At 37.3% G+C, this 23957-nt stretch overlaps 2 protein-coding genes across 11 annotated transcripts in view; one reads left to right on the forward strand and one right to left on the reverse strand.

Annotated features, from left to right (window-relative positions):
• The window catches only part of PPP2R3B (protein phosphatase 2 regulatory subunit B''beta), a 52459-nt gene extending 33361 nt beyond the window's left edge, over nt 1-19098 (forward strand). For 2 of the 3 annotated variants that reach the window (XM_075523138.1, XM_075523145.1), the window contains exons 5-14: nt 343-445; nt 1168-1242; nt 4709-4795; nt 5198-5354; nt 7297-7345; nt 8636-8725; nt 9439-9614; nt 13046-13164; nt 13249-13355; nt 17925-19098. In XM_075523138.1, coding sequence (XP_075379253.1) covers nt 343-445; nt 1168-1242; nt 4709-4795; nt 5198-5354; nt 7297-7345; nt 8636-8725; nt 9439-9614; nt 13046-13164; nt 13249-13355; nt 17925-18069 — 1108 coding nt within the window. In that variant the 3' untranslated portion in view covers nt 18070-19098. Of the gene's footprint in view, nt 1-342; nt 446-1167; nt 1243-4708; nt 4796-5197; nt 5355-7296; nt 7346-8635; nt 8726-9438; nt 9615-13045; nt 13165-13248; nt 13360-17924 lie in introns of those variants that run through there. The other variant, XM_075523151.1, reaches the window with a different exon arrangement.
• Nucleotides 19099-20751: 1653 nt separating this feature from the next.
• Nucleotides 20752-23957, reverse strand: part of LOC142419784 (cohesin subunit SA-2-like) — a 64945-nt gene continuing 61739 nt past the window's right edge. For all 8 annotated transcript variants that reach the window (XM_075523074.1, XM_075523066.1, XM_075523093.1 and 5 more), the window contains 2 exons: nt 23100-23193; nt 20752-21533 (listed from right to left, as the gene is read on the reverse strand). In XM_075523074.1, coding sequence (XP_075379189.1) covers nt 21525-21533; nt 23100-23193 — 103 coding nt within the window. In that variant the 3' untranslated portion in view covers nt 20752-21524. The remainder of the gene's footprint in view (nt 21534-23099; nt 23194-23957) is intronic.

A 23957-nucleotide genomic window follows, 5' to 3' on the forward strand; every position in this document is an offset into this window, starting at 1 on the left:
TTTATGGGAAAAGTGAAAACCATGGCCCTAACTTGTAGACATCAGTTCTGGACAAAATGCTTTTTCTTCTTTCTAGTTCTTTTTCCAGTTCTAACTGGAAGAAAGGACTTCTTCCAGTCCTTTCATGTAATCGATAACATGGTATACCCACCTCCTTTAACGTAAATGTATGAGACAGTACTGCTTTGATACGTTCACTTGGAGTGTACTTTGACATTTTTAATTAGCTTTAGAATTAAATGTTGTGGTTGCAGTTTCATAGGCCTTGCACGGGCATCCTAGAGCAAGGTAGCATGAGCAATTTTCTGTGTAGAGTATTAAATGGGAATATTTACATTTCAGAATACTTCAGACTTGCTATGATGATGCTGCAAAGTTTGTTCATCTTCTAATGAACCCTGGATGCAACTACTTGGTGCAAGAAGACTTCATTCCTTTTTTACAAGTAAATTGCAACTGAAACTAGTTCTGGAAACACAACAAAATGATGACCTGGCAAAGCCCTGACTTTTTTTGAGCTAAACATACTTTTTCATGGTCTTCATTAAAGTTTATTATTAATATTTAGTGTAATTTACTTTGTATGGTCCACTGAGATGCTAGTGAGTGACTTATTTTACAGTTAATCATTTTATGTAAGGTGAGGTCTTTTTTACAGCAAGATGCATGGATTTAAAATTGCTTGCATTAATAGCACATGTATCGGAATCCTTATGGTTTAGAAAAGCAGTTGAAGTTATTTAAGTCAAGGGGGCCCTTTGGCAGGCAAAGTGGCATATGAATTCAAGACCTAATACAGTTTCTCTCAGAGCAGCAACCACCACCTTTACTAATGGATGAATAAAACCTAAATTGGCTTTTACTGAATCAGTCAGCCACAGAATTACAAGCTACAATGGTCAGCAGTGTTCAAAATCTTCATCCCATCTAAAATACAGGAAAGCTTTTGTTTATCTGGCTTCTTTAAAAGATAACTTTATTTTTAAAAAGTCAGCAGTGTTATTTACATGAAGCAGTTCTAAATGAAGTTATCATTAATGATTGTGGTAGTTAATTTGAACTGTTTTGGTTAAGGAAGCAGATGTGCTATTCTGTGCTAATTGTTTTATATAGTCACTAATGAATACTGTTTGGGATGTTGTTATTCCTTTTTTTTTTTTTTTGTAGGATGTGGTGAATAGTCATCCTGGCCTATCATTTTTAAAAGAAGCATCTGAATTTCATTCTCGGTACATTACCACAGTAAGTGATTTTTATTTGGAAAAGCTATTTTTTAACAAAGTAGGAAAATCAAAATTATTAAGATTAGTCAATATGTATAAGCATCTTTATCCCATGAGAAAAGTTGAGCATGCTGTCCATCTTCGTTTCTACATAACTAGAAATCTTGTGAAGAAAGACTCAATTTCTTAAGCATAATAGTTTTTCTTAACATTTATAAGAAATTGTTTAACTTAATACTAATAAGAGAAACACTGAATCATAATAGTGTAGGATAAGTTAATGAACATTAAACGAAGAGCAGACTTATCTTAAACACTTGATTGTGGGTATAGACTGTACTCATTAGAATCTTGACCTTACTGTGGGTTTAATTAAATGGAATTTTGAATGAAAGGTCTATATTAACGTGATTATGTTCAGTATTAAGTAAAATAATGGTAATATTGAAGCTGCTTGCCACTTTCCTCTCTGGGGATTTTTCTTTCTAAGCAGGTTTTATACATGAAAAGTTCCTTTCTCTCTTCCTGGGGGTTATGTGACTGAAGTATTCTTTCTGTACCCAAGGGAAAAATCAGTGACATGAAATCTTCTCAACTGTAGTCTAGACAGCCGATTCCACTGAAGTCTCAAAAGATTAAAATTCTTCAAAATGGCATTTGGTTCACTTTCTTTGTGCATGTGAAAAATAGCTTAATGAATATTCTCCAACGAAAAACCTGCAGAGTTGATCATCTTTTATCCAGCTTACAGTTTGACCCAGACCAAAACTGTGGAAGCTTTTTTGAAAGCGTTTGGTTTTGTTCCTCATATCCTTCTTATAGAGACTGCCAGCCTATCAAATATGTCCTGCTGTATTAGGTTTTGCTTCTTGTTATAATGATTCTATGAGCTCCCAGAACTTTCTTGTCAGATGCAACTGAAGGAAATGTTCTGCCTGTGAGTAGTTTTCTTTCTTAATGGATTCTGGGTTGTATCAAAGCCTGCTCTGCTTAAAATTGTGAAAGCTTGCTGCCTGTCCTGAAGGACTGTAGGAGAGAAAAGGTCCTGCCATTTCCAGTTACTTTTCTTTGGAGCAACAGCTTATTTGAGTAGACCTGAGTCTAGCAATATTGAATAAATTAGTGCTGGTAGTACTTTACTAACCAAATTTAGTGTAGTCTTCAACAGAAATCAGTGTTTAATCAAAAATCCCAAAAGTAAACTAGTATTGCTATGAATGTGGCAACAATATTTGGAATACTATTCTGCAGGTCAAGAAATGGCAGGAGGACTCTCTGCCCTTTCTTGTCATATTTTAGGATGGAGTAACTGTTGCCCAATACAGTCTTCTAAAATTCTGTCCTGCAACTTATTACTAATAGTTATAGATTATTTTCTCTAAGATGAAATAAGGCATTTCATACCTGTATTCAATTAGCTTTACCTTGCTACGTGAAATTTTATCTAAAGGATTTTGTAAGCACTGCAGTTAAGATTTAAGGTCTGTTCATGCTAACTTCCAGTTACAAACTAAATGATCCATTCTTCTGCTGTGTGTGTTTGTATATACATATGTATATATATGTGTATGCGTACATACATTACATATATCTCTTTAGTGAAGCAAGTGTCTTGTAAGTGTTGTTCAACCATGGAAGCAACCAGTTCTGTCCGCTAGGCCATAGTATAGGTTGGTCTGTCTAGTGGTAAGGTTAGGTACCTATGTCCAAGATAAAGCTGAAATATATTAAAAACGTTTGCCCTGACAAATGAGATACTACATTTAATCTGCAAGCACATTATGTATATATCCGAACTATGAATTCTTGAAATCGTAATCTCTGTATTGCACCATTTCCTTTCCCTTCTGACAAACTACTGTGCAGCATAGTAAAGAAGGCAGTTCTCTGACAATTTGCTTATACTCTGCTTTGATTCACTTTAGAAAACCGTTTAAGTCTATTCCCAGTTGTCTTTAGCAAACATTCAATTTTGGTTTTATTTTTAGACCAGTTAAATGTATAACAGATGAGATAATGACATCCAGATGGATTAAGTTGCAAAGCTAAGGCAAAACCTTTTTAGAAAAAACTGCTTTGTAGTATAAGCCAAAAATGGGCCTTCCCTAAACTCACAATTAGAATTGAGCTAATTAAGTTTCAGAAGTAGGCTAGTCTATTCTCCTTTCTGGATTTATTGAACCAGCTGTTCTTGTTCAAAGAAAGAGCTGCAGAGATTGCTGCATGCTACAGTTTAAGCTTTATTTTAAAACTTTATGAATAAATTACTCCTCTGTTAGTAATTTAGAAATGATTGGTTTGTTTAAATTATTGATTTACTGCAATTACAGTCTGAAGTGATAAAAACTTAAATAATAAAGTCTTTAGTTTGGAAGAGGTTTTATTTGGGGGAAAAGGATTCCTGAAGAGATGGTTCTTTTAGCTAGTAACTACTGTGTTGCAAATGAAATGCTACACATGCAATATTTGGTCTTGGTAATTAGCAGGTATAATCAATCTCCAGTTAAGCAGTTATAGTTTGTAATACATTTAGATTTTTTTTGTCCACTTTTGTTAGCGGTGAATGACTGACTTGAAATGCGTATCTGGTTGACTTAAGTCAAGCTAATTGAGGTGAATACTGAATTCAGTTAAACAGAAAAAATGTGTTTTAAAGACTTATGTTTGTAAACTAAAACTAAGCAAATTATGCTGAATGGATGAGTTTACCAAAATAATGCATGTGTAAAACTGATTTAAACAAAAGTGGTGGCTACTCAGCTGAATGGATTTGTTTCTGGTTCCAATATCAGTCATGGCACAAAAACTAGTCATCTTTCTTGTATAGATTTTTTTTTTGTTGTTCTTCAATTAGAAAACCTTTATGTACTTTTAATACTACTAACAGATTTTTTTTTTCAAGTAACTTTAAACAGAATAAAATTAAATGGGGAAAAACATACTTTCTGCAGGTGTAGAGAGAATATTTCTCTCTACACCTGTTGATTTGTTGTATTTGCAGACTTCGGAAGTAGCAACATCGCGCTGTACTCTGATCCTTAAACAGTCCCAATTCTATTTCTGTAACTTCATTTATGAAGTAAAATATTCTTATAGTAAATATAGGTCTTTAAATCTGAAGTAGTGAGATACATTAATAGGTTTATTAGATTATATCCTCTAGATCTGGAAGACTGGGAGGTAGTGAAATTGCCAATAGACACATTCTGGATAGCATACAAGCATTTGGCAACTTTAGTGTGTGAGATACGGGTACTGCAACATTGAAATAAGACTTACCAAGATGAGTTTAGATATAGATTTAGAAATGGTTTGGTAATATGACATGAGAAAAGCATCAATTTGCTAAGTAATGAGAAGAATAGAAATAGGGGAAAGATGGAGTTCCATAATGCAGCTGAGCTAAGACTTATCTTTGACAAATGTTTGGGAGGGTATTTAGTTAGCATACCTAAGATCACATTTCTATTTTCTGTTTCTTGCAGGTTATACAGAGAATATTTTATACAGTAAATAGGTCCTGGTCTGGGAAAATAACTTGTAACGAGCTCAGGAAAAGCAACTTTTTGCAGGTACATAATATCTAAAATTTTGCAAGACAGATATTTCTGCAAGTTTAAAAACTGTAACTAAATGCTTAAGGGAGAAACATAAGTAGCATTTCTTCCTTTTCCAAAAACTAGTGAAGGCTCAATTGCATTAGTTCTCATACACTAGAATATGTTTAAATGTAATTTTTTTTTATCCAGAGCTGTAGAAGTCTGGATGACCTCCTCATTCTTCTATGGACACATTCATTTTCTACCTTGTGTGTTCAGTCTTTGCTGTCATGCTGCATGGTGTGCACTGTCTCTGAGGATAAAAATTGTTCCACTGAAATAGTGTTAGATATTAACTTGGTTATGAGAACTCAGATCATTCAACAAATGTCTTACAAATTCTTTAATGTGTTCTATTTATCCTTCTGATAATAGAATGTGGCATTATTGGAAGAGGAAGCTGATATTAACCAGCTGACAGAGTACTTCTCATATGAACATTTTTATGTTATCTATTGCAAATTTTGGGAGCTGGATACAGACCATGACCTCTATATTGATCGGAAGGATTTAGCTCGACATAATGATCATGGTATGACAAATGATGCACCTTTGTTTACATGTATTAAATGACCTGTAAACTTTCACCCGAGGAAGTGGTTAACTGCCAAGGCTAGTGTTCATGAGTGTTGGTATAGCTGATCCTGCTGACTCAGTGAAATAAAGCAGGACAAGTAATCTGTGACACTGCTTTGTGTCTAGCAATACCAAATTTGAGGAAAATTCTGAATTTGAATTCTGATCTTGGCAAAGAAGTAGAGGAGGAAATAAGTTTGTAAGTGTGTAGGTTTGATCTAAAAAGAAAAAATCATTTAAGTCTTGGTATGTTATAAATGGCTGCATTTGGCCATTTTGGTTTGTTATCTTGGCAACAATCCATTTTACTGATATTATTCAAGTAGCATGGCTCTTATGGCAAGGTATGGAAAGAGTAGAAAAGAAAGGCAAACACATTCAGGTACTTTGCTTATTTTAAAGTTTTGTTAACTCAGCTGCAGTACATTTTGTTCTAATACTATTTAGCAGCTTTACATGTTCTGCGTTCGCAATATACAGTGACTGTGATTCTGTAGTCTTGCACACTTGTAGCCATTTTAAATATTCTTGTATGGAACTGTTGGGGTTTTTTGGATGCTTTGTGTCCATTGTCATCTTAAAAGTATTTCCTTCAGGACTGGAAAGCTTAGTTAAGCACAAAGTGATTATGGAATATTATCCCACATTAAAAAGAATAAACAATTCTGATTGATTGCTTCTGAAAAGTTGCCTACTGAAGTCTGACTCCACTTTAGGACACTGAGGAAGGAAAGCTGCTTTCATTTGAGTCGTTGCTCTACTGAGTTAGTACACTATAGAAAGGAAGCAGAACTGATATGATGCCGCTTGCAATTTAGTTTTGCATCCTTTAAATCATGGAATATTGGTTAAAGCTTAACAGCTGCTGCTTAATGAGAACTAGACTAAATAAGAGCATAAAATGGATATGATAACCCAACTTTAGTCTTAAACGTCTATTTTTTGCATGTCAAAATTAGATAATCTGGTTTCACCAATCCCTTCCTTTCATACTGTCACTGGCCTAAAATTAGGCTAGATCAAACACTTACATGTAGTAAGAAAATATTAAAGTATGTAGCTGTTGTTCAGAAGGTTGAACAACTTCAGTGTTTCAAAAGTAGATAAGAAGCAGCAGCATGTATGTCTGAAACAAATTGGCTATCCTACAGTTCTGGGGATAAATATTAAGTAGGGACTAGAGTCCTTACTAGAATAATACGGTGATAGCATCACCATAAGTACATAAAACAGATGAACTATTTGAATGGTTAACCACCTGCTTTAATTATCAGTATTTCTACAATGCTGAAAAAATATTGCAGAGCTAGAATAATGAGAAATAATTCTTCTGTGAGAATAGTATCATGTGCTGCTTTGAGTACCATCCACAAATTCTTCAGGATAAATTCAATATCCTTTACAGAGGTAGTGCTCAGTTAAGACATGTCTGTAAAATGCCTGAAATGGTTTCAAAATAGAAGCATGGATCAGAACCATGTCAGAAATAGACCCATGTCAGAATCAGTTAGGTATGCTCATTATGTATGAATGTGCCAATTCTGTTTTGGCTCTTTGCCAAAACCAAGGTCATATAAAATGTAATGGCACTTGAAAACATGATTTACTTGTCAAAGAACTGGTAAATGCTGTCTTACTAATCAGACAATTTTATTATTTTTGTTACACTACTATTTCTGTATCAAGTCTGAATTCAAAGCTGGTTGATTCTAGCTTTGCTGTGGAGACTTTGTGTTAAGTGATCCTCTCCAAGAGGACTCAAAGGGATTAATGAGGACTACACTTGATCTTTCTCACAGATGTGTATATGTGAGGGTTCCAGTAAACTCTTCAACTAGACAATACAAAGCAAAAATAACTTGCATATAATTGACACTATTTTAAACCTTTTTTAACAGCAATTTCAAATAGGATGATAGAGCGGATCTTCTCGGGAGCAGTAACAAGGTACTTATTTTGTATGCTGATCTAAATCCAATTTAATATTTGCTTGTTAAATTGTGTCCCAGAAAAAATGCCTTCCCCTTGAAATGGAGCAGTGAATTTCAAGATTTAGTTTTGTGGTTTAAACCCTAGTAGTACTAGAGTGGTCTTGGAACCTTTGGCTCAGTCCAAGTTCTTTATTATTCTTTCTTTACCCATATGAACACTTGCCATTGGATATCGTATGGTTTAGTAGGAATGGGAATGAGGAAGGGAAGAAATGTTGGCATTGTAGTTTTTCCACCCCTCAAACCTGTAAAATTTCAAAGGGAATTGGGCTTTTCACTACTACTTGTAAAATCAATGCTTATTGCATCAACAAATTTACAAAAATGCCTCCAGTTGAGTTAATTCACATTTTTGACAGTCGTTCTTCATTTTTCCCACTTGGATTGATTTTTCTCTTGTGTATTTATCTCATTTTACTCACTTTTGAAACATTTTGCTAGCACAATATCTGCAGCTAGAAAGCAACTGATAAACAGAAATTGCAAAAGCTGAAATGAGTGAAATGACACTTGGCAGGCATATGTCTAGAGCTTACTCCTTTATGCTAGTTTTTTGGGCAAGACAAAGCATATACCCTATTTTTCTAGACATCCTGAGGATAAAACAGCAACAAATGGATTTTAGGAATGAAATGTAATGTGTCTAGGAACTGCCTACCTGACTTTTTTAGACAGGTTGACCATGTGTCTTCAGAACGTATTTGGATGCTGTGTTCTGTGGTATGAGAGTAGAAACAGACAATTATGTTCTTGCCACAAACACTTACCTCTTGAATATTTTTATTTCATTTTTGTCTTCATATTTCCATTCCAACACTTTCAGCTAGTGGAGTTCTGTACAGTTTTAAGTTCTCATCACTTTACCTGAATAGGAATTCTAAAAAGCATGTGTATTTGTATATAATATATATTTTTTTAAAATTAATTGAGATCTCTTCGGTTAACAATTAAGCAGTGGTATTGCTGCCCGGGAAGGAAAGCTGTAAGTCTTTCTGGACAGAGTGCTACCTTCCTCTTCCAGCTGCTCCCTTCCTCTTTACCTGTTGCAGTAGAAACAGAACATAGCACACAAGCTCCTTATGCTGAGCAATCGAAGTAGTCTGTGACAAGTCACCTTACGAACACTGCATTGTTTAGGAGTAAATAAATGGTTAATAGCACCAAGGAGAATAATCCTTAATTTTGGTTAGTAAACGCTAGGTATTTTAAAATAAATTTTCTATCTTTTTCCTCATTGGCCTTCAAGAGGTAGAAAAGCCCAAAAAGATGGGAAAATTAGCTATGCTGATTTTGTCTGGTTTTTGATATCTGAAGAGGACAAGAAGACACCAACTAGGTAAGAATGAATTTATGTTTTAACAGAAATAAAGACTGACTTTATTCGTTTTCCAGCCCTTAAATGGGGACCACTGATGCTCAGCTGGAACTCTGATGGAAGAAGCTAAACTATAAAAACACGAGTGGAAAACTGGCCCAGTTCGTTGCATAATTCTTATTTCTCAGTGTCTCCTGTTGTTGCTGCTCTAAAAGTCTATCTTAATGATTTTTAAGAGGCTAATAAATGGTATTGTTCCATATGCTCTGTGTGGCTTACTGTAGAGACAGGGTCGTAGTTAAAGGAAATGGCAGTTGTTTCATGATGCCAGTGACGTTGGGAAACTATACAGCCAGCATTAGATAAGAAACCTGTTGCGTGACATGTCACTAGCTTATTCAATATGAAAAAGAACTTGGATTTTGATGCACAATTCAATTTTTCATTGGCTCCCTTGAGTTTTTATGTAAAGCCACATGTTTAGTCATCTCCTCCCTCACCCACCCACAACTAACAAGTGTGTTTTCAAATGCAGTAATGTGTGGCATAGCAAATACCAGAAACTCTTACCACAGTAGGTGGTGGTTAATGACTTCCTATGGCATTATGGAATGTAGTCTTAGTCTAGTTTTGCATCTGTAAGTAGCATAGCCTTTAAAACAGGCAATATAAATTCTGAACATTCTGTAATAAGTTTGTGTAAACAGGTTTTGCTATTAATTACTGAATTTCAGCATTGAATACTGGTTTCGCTGCATGGATCTTGATGGGGACGGTGCTTTGTCTATGTATGAATTGGAGTATTTTTATGAAGAACAGTGCCAAAAATTAGATAACATGGCCATAGAACCTTTGCCATTTGAAGACTGTTTGTGCCAGATGCTGGATCTCGTGAAGCCACAATATGAAGGTAATAAAATCCTTTTCCATCTGTAACTTCTGTTTCTCTGGATTAGGAGTTAGTGCACCCTTAAGAGCACTCAGTTGGTCATACAAAGAATATGCCTTTAGGTTGTCTTTTCTCTAAAGTCTGTTAGAGCTTATTAATTGAATGAGCTTCCAATGGCAGGCATTCATTTGCATACTAAAATTTAATATGCTGCTTTAAAATTCCTTGTAGGCTTTTATTTTGGGCTTGTAGCCATGTTTAGTCTTAAATGGAATATTGTCACTATCTGGCTGAGGTGATGCTCTCAAGAAAAGCTCTTGACTGTTCTGTTCACTTGCCTCTTACCTTTTCTGGTATTCATTTAATTGAGATTTCTTCAGAGGGAACAGTTTCTAAAGAGTGTTTGTCTCTAAATCAGTAATGACTTATTTTAGGTTAGAAGCCTAAGCTGCCCTTAAGAAGTTCATGTCAATGTCAAAGGGCTTAAAAATAACTGAATACTAAACTGTTCTTAGTTTTTGGCTATTTTCTGCATTCATTTGAACCTTCATACACCTGCATTCTACCCTCCTGCATTTGATATATATGATCTTTAGCTGATGAAACTTGAGTTTACATTTTACACCTGAAAAAAACTTATGACATGAGCATGATGCTCACTTCATATTTGCCTTTCTGTGCTGCTCGGTACTAAAAATATTTTTGCATGCCTTGGTAAACATATTACTGTGGTGTTGAAGAGTGATATCTTTCATGTTCACGGCCTCTACCTCTATGCTGTTTCTGATGTTTATCTCAAAGTTGATAAAACTGTTGTAGCCATGGTGGATTAGTCTTCAGGGACTTGTTGAACTCAACACAACTGAGGTCAACCTGTATCTAAACTTAATGTCTCAACACTTGACCACAGTTAGCACTATAACCCTTATTATGGCTATACTTTTTAACATTAATTTCAATGTGTAAAAGGACTTGGCATACAGTCTGGTTGCTATTACTGTACAGACTCTGCATTGCAATAAATTTAGAACTTGCCTATTTGCTCTTGAAGTGTTTGATAGGAGTAGCAACCTCTATCGCATATACTAATCTTTGCTATTTTTTATGGTAAAAGAAATTTGATCATCTTATTTAATGCTTTTGTTTAGCAAATGTAATGTGCTAGTGTTTTACATTTAGACACTTCTAGATAAAGCACTGAGTTTTTCCTACTTGTATTTCAAGTAGCACTTCAGTTGAGTGTGTCAGAGGTTCTGTTTACTGTCTATAAAATTATGGTTAGAGAATGAATTAATAATAAATAGTCTTGCTTATTGCCCACCTTCTAGAATGAAGAATATTTAAATTACAAGAAACTTAATTTTATTTTTAAAAGGCAATTGTCTTTTATTGAGACATAATTTTTTGCATGCTAAGGGAATTGAAATAGCTCAAAACTAGAAATTAAAGCTTCATATTCTTATTTAAACCAAGTTAATATGGATTTGCTAGGTGAAAACACATTTCTAAAGGCAGGTGAAAAAAATTGTAAATGAAAAAGGACTTAAGGCTGGAAGCTCAATCCTAGGTATCAGTGGAAGGAAGTGTTAGACCAACATTGTATAACGCATGAGGGGTGGGGAGCGTTTAAGATGAGGTGAAGTAAGCGCCAAGGAAAGCATTTGTTATATGGTTGACTACGATAGCCTCCCAGACTTAGGGGTTCCCTTCTGGTCTGGTATGTTATGCTTCTGAAAGGCAGACATTTGCAATCATGTTTCTCTTCTGCATTTCAAATGAAACAAGATTGATATCTGTCCTATATCATGAAGATGATAAAAGGACACTGTGAAACACAATGAACGTGAGTTATTTAGGGCAATGAAAGTGAAAGCCAGTTGTGAAGGGTTGATGTTTTGGGGGGTTTCGGTTGGTTTTTGGTTGGTTTTTTTTTTTTTTTTTTTTTACAAAACTGGGTGATGTTTAAAAGGTGGATTAAGAAAAAAAATTCTTCTGTTGCTTTCCTATACAAAAACTAGTGGCATAAGATGACATTTCACTTGGTGATTTGAAACAAAAGAAGACACTTTCATACATTTATGGCTAAACTGTGATACAGTTTGCTACAGGATGCTCTGTGTACCAAAAAGCAAATTCTTTAATTTGTGGAGACCTGAATTTTTAGTTTTCTCAATTTCATTCTTTTTGTGTTGGTCTTTGAGAGACAACGTAGGCATCTACATGAGTGCTAGGTGTCTAAGCTCCCATTGCAATAAATGGAAACTGGAGAGCACATCAACGAACCAAATATAGGTGTCTAACTTAAATTGGGAGTTTATATAGCTAGGATTCAAATCAGTTGCTTGGTGGTGGAGAGTTGCTGCCACTTGAGATGGCCCAATACATCAGACATCTGTGTGGGTCTGACAGATATGACACAGGTGCCATGAGGGATTTGTGTCATTCTGGAGCATCAGCTATAAGCCAGGCAGAATACATTAAGGCACTTCAGATGGCGACAGACACAAGTGTGGCAACAATTTCCAAATGGGATTTAGATTTTGCTTCCCTCTGATGTCCTTGAGTTATACTTTGTTAGAGACTGGGACAGTACGCTGAGGAAATACTGTTCTAAGTCTGGCTTTTATTGAACTCTTCCATAACATCTGCAGTTAGCCCCTCTTTGACAGCAGAAGGCTGGCTATATTTAAGGTGAATCAATAAAGGGGAGTATTAAGGATAGCCACCTGCCTTTCCTTGTATGTCTGGTATTTTTCAGTCTTTCTGCAGAAGCTTAATATTCAACTTTGAAATAAGGTAACATTTCTGAGCAACCTGACAAATACTTCTAACCCTTAACAGATCCATTGATTTCAGTCTTTAAAGTATCACTTTATAAAAAACAAACAAACAAAACACCTCTGAGCATGTAGCTTTCCTCTCAAGCAGTAAATATTGATCAGGCTGGACAAGTGTGGCAAACTAGTCTCTCCGAAAAATTCATTTGTATGAAGCACAGTCACACACTGTCATCTGTCATACGTTTGTCTTTTCAAGTCAGGGAAGAGAAAGGGCCACTGCCAGAGGAGATTCCTACCTGCTACCCAAGCACTTCTTGGGAAGGAATGGCGAGCTCACTGGAGACTTCTGTCTCTTGAGGAAGCTTAGACAATTAGCCTAAAAGATTCTTAATAGCTATGTGAGGTAGACTGCATCTGACTCCAACATAATGAAGGACAGTAGGATGACAGCTAAAGCAAGTAACAAATCAGAAACATTCAAAAGTTTTGTCGTCTTTGGAGGACACTTTTCTAGGTATGTATTTCATCTGTTCACTTCTCTCCCATTGCGCTGAGTGTCAGTGACAAATGTTCTTGAGCATAATGATGACTTAACTTTTGAATAACATTCCTCCTTTTTGGAGAAAGGATAATTTCAGCTCTAAATATCTTATCTCTTAATCTTCTTTACAGGAAAAATTACTCTGCATGATTTAAAGCGATGTAAGTTGACAAATGTGTTTTTTGATACTTTTTTCAACATTGAAAAATACCTTGACCATGAACAGAAGGATCAGTTTTCTATGTTGCGGGTGAGTATGAAGCTTTAAAAGTCTTTTTAGCTATCTGCTCAACAACTTGTACGTTTTTGTATAACTTGCAATGTAATTGTTTAGGATGGTGAAGGTGAAAGCCAAGAGGTCTCTGACTGGGAGAAGTATGCTGCTGAAGAGTATGATATCTTGGTGGCAGAAGAGGCAGCAAGTGACCAGTGGAATGACGGGTAAGAAAAGTAGCAGGAGAGTTGGTATGGATCCTCTCTACTAATGTAGAGCCTCACCATCACTATCATCCTTAATGCTGTTTTTGTAGAATGTTGCTGGCTGTTGTGTTTAGCCATGTGCTTGGTGAGGGAGGAAGAACCTTGCTTGTATCTTGAATGAAATATTCCTTGACAGTTTGTGATCACATTGGCTTTGTCAAAGAAAAGGTCCTACTCCAAATTTTGGGAGGAAAGAAGATTTGAAAAAGCTTCAACTCTAAACAAAATACAACATTAATTTTTGTAGCTTGTTGTTAAATGAATGAAGAGCTTCATTAAGAGCTTTTTGGGGAAAAAATTCTCACTTCTGAACTCAAAATTATATCAGCTTACACTTATTTTCTCACAGTTCTGTAAGAGTAAATAAGGTAAGAAATCTTAAATCTGTTTCAAAATCACTCCTTTACTTTTGCTGTGTAGCTTCCAGAACCTCTTGGAATTCAAAGTCCTGAATTTGCTATTCATTGTTTTTGTTATTTAAAAAGATAAGGAAAACAAGTACAAATTTAACTCGTTTTAGGCCTTAAGTTGATGGACCTGTTTAGTGAAAACACATTTCCCTGCATTTCCTACATCAAAGCTGCTCTCTACGGCTTCCTGAGGAGGGGAAGTGGAGGGGGAGGTGCTGATCTTTTCTCCCTGGGATCCAGCGACAGGACGCATGGGAATGGTTCAAAGCTGCACCAGGGGAGGTTCAGACTGGACACTGGGACGCATTTCTTTACAGAGAGGGTGGTCAAACCCTGAAACAGGCTTCCTAGAGAGGTGGTCGATGCCCCAAGCCTGTCAGTGTTTGAGGCATTTGGACAATGCCCTTAATAACATGCTTTAACTTGGTCAGCCCTGAAGTGGTCAGGCAGTTGGACTAGATGATTGTTGTAGGTCCCTTCCAGCTGAAATAGTCTATTCTATTCTAATATTCTCTGAGCTAGGAGCATTTTTTGTGATTATTGTTTAGACTAAATTATTTTATTTTTATGTATTTCTACTTTCCCCCCCAAGATGTCTGCTCTTGGTGAAGATAAAAGCTGCAGAATTCACAGCCAGTATTCTTGGGGTCAGATCACTTCTTTTCCACAAAAAATGTATTCAAGGTGTACCTGAAACCATGGTTCTATGGCTTTACACAGAAAGTGGACAAAATAGAAACTAAAATACAAAATGTTTCTCAAGTTAAACTTTCAGATTACATTTAAAAATTTATCTTAAACTTTCACTCTTCAGTAAACTTCTAACAGGTCTTGGACACACAGTTTTTCAGGTACTTCCATGAAGTTTGTTCTCTCCATGGTATAGCCACAGTCATCTTTATATGTCCATGCAGTTACAGCTTAAGTAATGCAGAGAATGTTGTGGAACTTATGGTATCTAAAGCAGAATCCTAATAACCCTAAAACTTGAAAAAATGCACCTTCACTGTGTAAATACACCCCTTAAGGAAAACAAGTGTGTTTATTGTAAGAATAAAGTAGTGAAGTATGCAGGGATATGGAGGAGAGAAGATGTATGATCCCAAAACATCTAGTTTCTCATTTCTTTTGAGCCTGGTGTTTGTAAACTTGAGCAGTTCTCTGGTTGTAGGTTGCCTCTGCTTCTGGCATTAGCAGATTTGTCACAGATCTTGTAGAAAAAAACCTGACAATTAAAGAAAAATACTGTATCCTATGGAAGCACAGCCCCCACAATCAAGCATTTTATTTAATTTTGGGATACTTTCTGTATCCCTAGTTGGGTTTGATGCATAGGCCATAGCTTAACTGCTGGCCCTCCACACAGATGGATAAAAGGCTTTATCCAAGTGTTCCTGAAGTTTTTGTGCTTTATTTCCTTGGAGTATAGGTCATAATGTTCATTGTCTCCATTAAGTACCACTTTGTAATTTGTCAGTGTTTCAAGTATCATGTACGCAACCATATATATTTGGATTGACTAAATAGAAACCAACAAGTATTATGCTTCAGCTTACTGATTTCTGCCTGCCCTTATATCAGAAGCTTGTGAAGACTGTTGCATTTAAACTGCTGAATTGAGGTTGGTTCTTTTAATAAAAAGCAAAGTTAGGATGCCTTCTAAATTGTTTATCAAATAAACAACTGAATCTAAGTTGTGAGCAAATAAATGAAAATCTAAAGAAGAAAAGTATTCTGATCTGGCTCAGGGAGGCATTGTCAAATCTGACAAAGTTTGAATGCTTTCTAAAAGTGAAGGTCAGCAAAAGTATCTTCAAAAGTTAATACCAAAGTAGGACTGTCCGAATCTTTTTTTTTTCTCCCTACAATTCTCCTGAAAAATGAAGCTTATTTTCTATTGCTGAAGCTGAGAGAAACACAAGACTACTAAAAGTTTCCTGGCTACTGTTAGGAGAGTCTAATGAATAAAAACATTAACAAAAAATTTATTATGAGCATTTTAAGTTACTGTGTTGTACAAAAACTTTCCTTAAAATCACTTACTGAACTTAAAGGGTTGTAATGCCTGCCTGAACAGAAGTGACAGTTTAACAATCCAGTATTATTTTTTTATTTGATTACCTCTATGGGAAATATTTTCCTGACATTCCTATTACAACAGTTGATCTGAAACTTGGGAGTAGTATACAGAAATCTAGAAATAGGCTGATTTCTTTACATTTACATGAGTTTTAGAAATGGGGCGGGGGGGGGGAGATTTTTAGAGGTGTTGTAGCTGTATGGTTACATTTTCATAAAAATCTCTGTGCTGGGAAGTAGCAATAGACTTTCTAATACTGTGAGAATTAACAGTATTAGTACAAAATAATTTTAGTGCCCAGATGTGTAAAACTGGGGGATTGTTTCTAAATTTCCTTTACTTTAGTATCTTGGAAAGGAGTAAAAGTGGTATTCCATGAGGCCACCAGAGCTTTGGAAGAGAGTGGGATTTTCATTTGGCTTAATAATGTTTGAATAACAATCTTCTGAGTATAGGATGGATGGAACCTACAAACACTATCTGAGAGATCCTTGTGCTGTCATTTTTAATTACTGGAAAGGCTGCTGTCACCTCTCTGTATCACTATGCAATAAGCAAATCCAAAAGGCGCACTCAAGATGTTTGTTTAAAAAAAAAAAATCCTTCTCAAAAAGATGGAATTAATGGTGTAGAAGATTATAAATTGCAGGTTTGTGAGCCAAAACTGTTGTCATGGTAGAATATGCATCTTTCTTCCAAATCCTTGTTTTCAAATGTGTAACTCAGTCAAGTAACTCTTAGGATGACTTTTGCTTCCTGTTCAAATCAGTTGTGAACTTGTGGGAGAAACCCAAGGTATTCTGTTCCCTGCCTAAGCACTGATTGATGCTCACATAATTGAGCCTTTAATACCCCTGGGAGGGATGAAATAAAAAAAAAAAAAGGAAGGAAAATCAGGAACTATTTTTCACTCACTGCTTAATCTTTACCTGATTTTATCAAAGCATCTTTCACTTTGTTAGATTTCTTTTACTCAAAACGGCGGTGAAGCTGGCTTAAGATGTTTAATAGTTTATCTATGAAGTGTTTCAACAGAATTGCATTCACAGTTGAGAATGTTGTTCTTCCTCCCACCTCTGCTATTAATGCTATTGCACTTGAGTGTTCACAGGGGATTCCTAGTATTTAACTCTTCTTTACCCTATGTCTTTCTCTGAAAGAATACTTCTAATCACGACATAATGCCATTATAAAGCCACGTTTGAAGAACAGATACTGCAGTGTCTAAAGCTCATTCTTTGCCTTGGTCTTGTTAAGTAGATGGATACAATCACGTGCTGAGATGAGGTTCAGTGGCACTTGGGAAGATGTGCGTGAACCTGAGTCAACCTAGCCCAGGAAATGGTCAGTTCTTTAATCTGACATCATAAATCTCTACAGAGATTTGTTTAATGTTTTTAAACGGCTATCAATTATAGATTGATCCCACCTAAACAGTGCTGAAGCAGATCTTTTTTAAATATCAGCCTTCACTGACTTGAGTTAGTTAAGCATTACATTTCATTATCCATCTGTTCATTTTCATAATCAGCAGGAGGTTATCAGTAATTTCTCAAACAATTGGTTTTTGCTTTCTAGCATCTGCTTTAAATACACAGTTGGCTTGTGCTCATGTGCATTGTAATAACACTTTCCGTATTCTCTCTTTTGTTGTAGCTACTACAGGTGTAGTTTGTTCTTCCTAACTCAGCCTAATTTCAGCTTTCTTGAAAAGAACTGGAAGGGTTTCTGTCAAGCACTTAAGTCTTGCATTTCACCATTTCTAACTTAGGAGTAGTACACTAGAGCAGTATGTGCTTTCAATCCTTTCAGTAAAGCTGTGTATCTCACTAAAGTTCTGCATGTGATAGGAGAGTAAGCTAGTTAAATTTCTGTAATTATTACAGAATCCTAGTGCTGCTTCTGGTTACGTGTTTCTTTACAGTAAATATAAAATACTGGCAATTATGTTCTTCCTGCAGGTGCCTTGCTAGTGTTCTAACATTTGGGCACTTCCCAACATGGCGAGACTCTCTCATTTTCTTTTTTGCCTGCTCCTAGGTATGAAGCAGAACTGAATCCTGTAGACCATCAGAAGGCCAATGTCCTAAAGTATCAAATGGAAAAAAGACCATTTTTTGAAATGCCTTCCCATCTGGCTGATGTAGACTTGGATGAGTATGACTACGAAGAGGACTTTGAGTAGCGGTTACTTATGGTCAACATTTGCAGAAGAGAAGGGACAGCCTGCAGCAGGTCTGCTACACACCTATACGTTTCAGTGGGTTTTGCTTCCAGGAAGTCAGCTTAGTTTTCTGCTAAAAATATTTAATCACTACACTACCTTTTAAATAAAAGAAGCGCGTTTGTATGGAATGATGAAACTTTTTGTATTTATTCAATAGTCTATAGTTTGTAAAATAGATTAAAATATTTATTTACAGATGTTGCATAATTCCTTTTTGGAAGAATAACAATATTTGACTTTAGAGAAAAGTAATCTACTGTTTTTAAGAGAACTGTATAATTCTCTCGAAGTTGATGTGTGGTGCACTGACCATCTCCATCCCATATGTGAACAGGTGTTCCTGTCCTGGTATGGGAGGTAAGGAGACAATTTATACCTGGCCTGCGATGCTTATATGCTCATAGGGGTTTTATGCATTGGCAAGGAAGAGACATGACTGTGAGTGCATGATCCAGCTCTCATTTACAAGTAGTTTCATTTGACAAGCTGAGCGTATTAGTGCACAAGGAAAGCGAATGCCTGAGACACGTTGCTTCTCTTCTCTGTGTAGTCCTTGTTTGCCCCAGCTTTAATTTTGCTTGCCTTTTTAAACTTCAGTCTTTTCATTGATGTTCATTATAAAAAGATTATTTAATAGAGGTCTGTGTTAGTGTTCATACTGGATCCAAAATGAGTGTGTTAATTCATGTAGAAGGAACCAATTTTTTTATAATCCTTTGTATAAATGGTACTTGATCAGTGATGTGCACTAATTTGTTGTGGGCATTCAGTGCTTTTGTCTGTCCCCCCCTTCAGTTGTTTGCTATTGACACATTCCATGGATATTCATCAGTGTCACAGCAGCTTGAAATTGTTGCCTCACTCTTACTGTTAAACAGATTTTGTTGAAAGAAAAAAAAAATGTACAAAAAGATGTAAGTTATTTTTTGGTTGCAGTGTAGATCTGTTTAAAATGTTTAAAAATCATGTTTGTATTTTCAAATAAAGATTTTCATACATGTAATTTAACAGTTCTAGTTCTTATGTTATGGACTGTGTATAATTAACTTCCTACTATTACAGAACTGTTTAAGATATGATGGGTTACACATGTATGCAGTCTGGTTGGATAATTACACCAAGCTGCATGTTCAAAGCAATCAAGCTCTAGCAGGTTTTTCTTCATCCAAAAGATGGTGTTGCTGAACAGCTGAGAAATCAGGAACAGAGAAATCTGTTCTGCTCAACTCATCACACCATCTCATGCAGAGACTTACAAACCTGTGTATCTTAAGCAATGAAACTCATCACTAACATCTGTTAGTGAACCTTACCCAGGCAAACTCAAGTCATTTTAATACTGTTCAAAGGATTTTTTTTTTTTTTAATAAAATCAAGTTGATTATTCCAGTTTTAATGGAGACTCATCAATGTCAAATTTCTCTGGTGTTGGCCAGATACCTTTCACTACTTGCCCACGGTTTGGGGTTTTTAAACAGTAAAGATACACAGAGGATTTATGTTAAGCTCTGTTCCCGAAGGTGCTGTGGGAAAGGATGACCAACTGGCTTTCTAGAAGATGATCCTGAACTTCCATTGCTCTTCAAGGGTAGTGACTTTTCTCTACCCGAAACCCTTCAGCTGGAAGCCCCTTCTTAAAAAGGGGGCCTGTAACTGGGCTTTCTCATCACACGGTGACATTTCTCCATTAAACAAATGGAGCTATGGTGCAGGGTAGATCTCTTCTGCAGAGCCTGTAGCTGTTATTGCCACTTTGTGTTTAATGAAGTGCCTCTTAAATCTTGCTCCCTATTATACTTTTGATAACCAAGTCCCTTTTTTCCTAAGGGATTTGCACAACTCTAGTAGAGCAAACTATGGTGTTATCAGGGAAGTGCCTTTTCTTGCAATACATGACCTGTAAAGATTACTATCCCTTCCCCCAGAAGGATAATTCCCAGCCCTAGTCCTTCGTTACAAGAATTAAAGCATCTGCGTGTTTGATGTGGTCCCAGGGATAACTGTTGTCTTAGCCCAAGTCCAGCTGTATTCTGCCTACCTGGTAAGGATTTAGGCCTAGAGCCACTAGGCCAAATCTAGATGGATGAGGGAAACATCCCCATCACACTCCATGCATGGGGGGAGTCACAGGGGAACTGAGAACCAGTTGATCTGGGCAAGATGGAGTGCTACCTCTCCCCTTGCATTAGCCGACTGCATACTTAACTACACAAAATGAAACATAATGGTTTTACTGGGAGACAGTCATGGCTTTCACTTGTGTGTTTATGGGAGCTCACTTAGTCTGTCTAATAACAGGGCAAACTACAAGGCCAGTAGCACTGCTGCTCTTCTTGCTCCAGCGTTTTAGTGTGGGAATATCACTTGCATTTTCAGTACTAATGGACAGCAGTGGTTATGTAGTTTATTTTACACAGTTAGTTACAATCCAAAATATATATATAAAAAAAATAAAGCTGATCAATAGGATTAATGCAGCGCACAATTCCATGGAGCAGTGACAAAGGGTCAGCAAAAACAGCCAGTGCACCTCAGCCTACTGCCTGTGAAACACTCCTGAGTGAAGCACATTCCCGAATTCTTAATGGAAAACCTTATTTTAAAGGGCCATATTTACAGTCTATTTACATTGCCTCTTCAGGCTTTATATTTTCCAAGTAAATACCATACGATCATTGTGGATGAAGGATTTCTTCCAGAGAAAAATACTTGGTCAACTGGTCTGCTGTCTCTTTCTTTGTTTCTTAGAAGCCTTGATGCAAGTCTCCTGGGAACATGTCCTGATCCCCACAGATCACTAACCACATCTCTGTAAGCACTGGAATTTAGAAATACTTCCAGATTTTTTGGTCCAGGTTTTCCATCTTACAGGCAGGAAATGGCACTGCCAAGTCACCTGCCATCACCCAGCAGGTCACAGCGTTCACAGCTGGGCCAGGCTCCTTTCTCCCTGGGGTCAGGTGCAAGGAAACAAGCAGATATCCATCTTGGTTATCTCAAATGGTAAAGAATACATCCAGCAGAACACTGCCCCCTGCGCTGATTTGAGCAAGCTTTGTCTCATCTAGTTTGCAGAGTCTTTGACTCAATATTTGTCAATACCCTGATTCCAATCCTTAGGTTGGGAATTGTTCCAAGGCAGCATCAAGGACCAGGATGCAGCTGAGTAAATGATGTTCATAACGCCCACAACCTTAGAAATGCAACAGCCAAATCGGTAACGCCACGAGCAGCAACGTGGAGAAATCAACCGCAGTGCTAGTAACTGGTTCTGGGTGGGTGCCTACAGGCAGAGATTTGACTTGATCCATATCTCCTGCTGCCTGGGCTGATGCCATCACAACCCCATTTTCAGTTTATTTGCAGAAAAAAATGGTAGCGTGTTCTTCACTTCCATTTATCCTCTCAGCTTCTTAACTGTCCTATACCAGAAGAAAAAAACATTAAGTCAGTCTCATACTATCAAGAAAACATCATATAAGAGCACATAAGGAATCAGAATAAAAGCATAGCCTCTAACTGCTTAGCAGCTTGGCCATAGCTGGCTCTTGGCAAGCACTATATTTAGCTTCCACAAAAGGAAAGAAGCATTTTTATACCACAAGGAGCCCACAAAAGGCACTACAGGGAAAGGCACATACTAGGTAAGGAGTCCATTTTCCATATGGCTTCGATCTTGGTCCACAGATTTAAATTATTTTATTATCTATCTTCAATAGGAGCTGCTCCAAGCATAAGGTCCAAATAAATAGTCTACATTTTAAAAGGCATATGACTGGAAGAAAGCTAGAAGTCCCTTTTTCCCTTCTAGTCCTCTTAAAAAAAAAAAAAAGCCCACCACTCAAATATGAAAAGAAACCATTTGTTCAACTTCACAGGAAAAACTCATTTAAAAAGTTGAAAATCAGACAAGGTCTTTGAACGTGGCTCTTAGATCCCAGATAACCAGAGCCACTGGAAATCAAGGGGTTGCCTAAATCACTGCAAAAAACCTCTCTGCTAAACACTGGGTTTACATTCTATTAGAAGTTCAGAGAGCAGGGGGAAATAGAGGAGAAAAACCTGAAGGAACCGCTCAGTCCCTTGCAATGGCTGACACAGCAAACCCTTAGAGGACCGGCGGGATGTGAAAGGCTGCAGCACAGGAAACCTCATGGCTTCTCTGTTTTTCTCCCCTTTCAGTACAGTCACTGCTGCAAGACCCCCGGTGCGCAACAGCCTATTTGAGTCCTTGCACTCCACCGTCCCAAAGGGCCAAAAGTCCTTCCCTGCTGCGAGTATCCATTCCAGGGCTGAGCTGAGACCCAGGCAGACAGCTGCAGTTTTGCCACACTATTATCTGATCCCAAAGGCGATCGGTGCCCACAAGACAAGCCCCAGGCTGCGCTGGCTGCCACTCCAAGCCCATAACCTTCACATGCTTCCCTTCAAATCCCCAGCTGGTTTGGGGACAATCTAATCTCCCCAACAGCCTTGACTGGAAAAGGGCAAGAAACAAGGGACGCTCCAGCGAGAGCCCTGGGCTGACCAGTGATCAGACACATTCCGAGTCTTTCGATCTAAAGAGCACAATGCAAACACCATTTTTGAAGTAGACATTCCCTGCAGGCCATGCAGCAGTGTCATCTCTGCAATGTGTCAGTAACATGAAGCAACTGCAGCAAATGGCTCTTAACCAAGGAGCCTCACAGTATGGGAAAAAAGGAAACTGGATCTTCCTCTTAATGCATCCTAGCTGGTGTTCAATGTACCTAAGGATGTCTAGATGCTACAATAAGAATTGCCTTAAAAATGCAGATCAAGCTGAAGGAGGAGACTACAGCTGCAGCTGGAAAGGCAAGAGGGGAGAACACCTTTTCTCAGCCTGAAAGGGGCCACAAAAGAGCAGCCCCTTTGCTACTAGATGGGTACGCATGAGATTCTGAACTCACATTAACCCACCTCAACTACAGCTCTCCTCAGAGCTGGAAAACCCAAACTGGAATTACCTGGTCTGCACCAACCACATCAACATCAACATCTTCCATTGTGTCTTCTGCTTGACCCTCCTCTGAGACATCTTCTGTTTTAATCTCATCTTTGCTGGAGAAAAAAAAAAGCTATGTCTTGAGAAACTTTACAACAGAGGTTACACATTGCACAAGTCTGCTTAAGGCAGCGTAGTTCACATATTAAGATCTGCTGCTGAGATATCCATGTAAGGTAGCCCAAAGTTTCTGGCCCAGTATTTCCCAGGTATGAAAGAGGTCATGCTCTGAGAAATTTCCAATAAAGCAGTTCAGAAACAAAACATTCATTTAAACAGGGGCTGCCTTCATGTTTAATAAATTTTTGTTCTATTTTACTTGTATTCACCAGGTCCCTTCAACAAGTATCCCAAAACCTGGAAAAGCATGCGTCTTTCTGGGATTTGCGTTTCATCTTTTAACCTACCAATATGGGAAATGGCACCTAACACCTCAATAAATGAACTGTATTAAAGGAAAATATCCCAACCAAGCACTCTGAGTGCTTTACAGAGCTCAAAAGTAGACTCCAGGCTCCCTATTTCTGCAATACCTCTCTTACATCCAAGTTCTGTGGGGTGTCACTCAGGCATGTGTGCATGCTGCACACAGACATGCACCTCTCTAAAAGAAAGTCACTAGTTACACAGTAGTTAATAGCAGATCTGCAGAGTCAAGAATCCTCTTCCATTTCCAGAGGTGCAGAAAACATTCATCGTCCGGCTGCAGCAAACAGCCAGGGAGTAACCAACAACACAGCCCTCTAATCAAGACCAGAGACAAGAGAAGTAGGACAGGGAACCCTCCTCCTTTCTTGTCTTTTTCTCTGCACACTCGATA

The sequence above is a fragment of the Mycteria americana genome, chromosome 1 (genome assembly GCF_035582795.1).
Source record: "Mycteria americana isolate JAX WOST 10 ecotype Jacksonville Zoo and Gardens chromosome 1, USCA_MyAme_1.0, whole genome shotgun sequence".
In the NCBI taxonomy this organism is placed as follows: Eukaryota; Metazoa; Chordata; class Aves; order Ciconiiformes; family Ciconiidae; genus Mycteria; species Mycteria americana.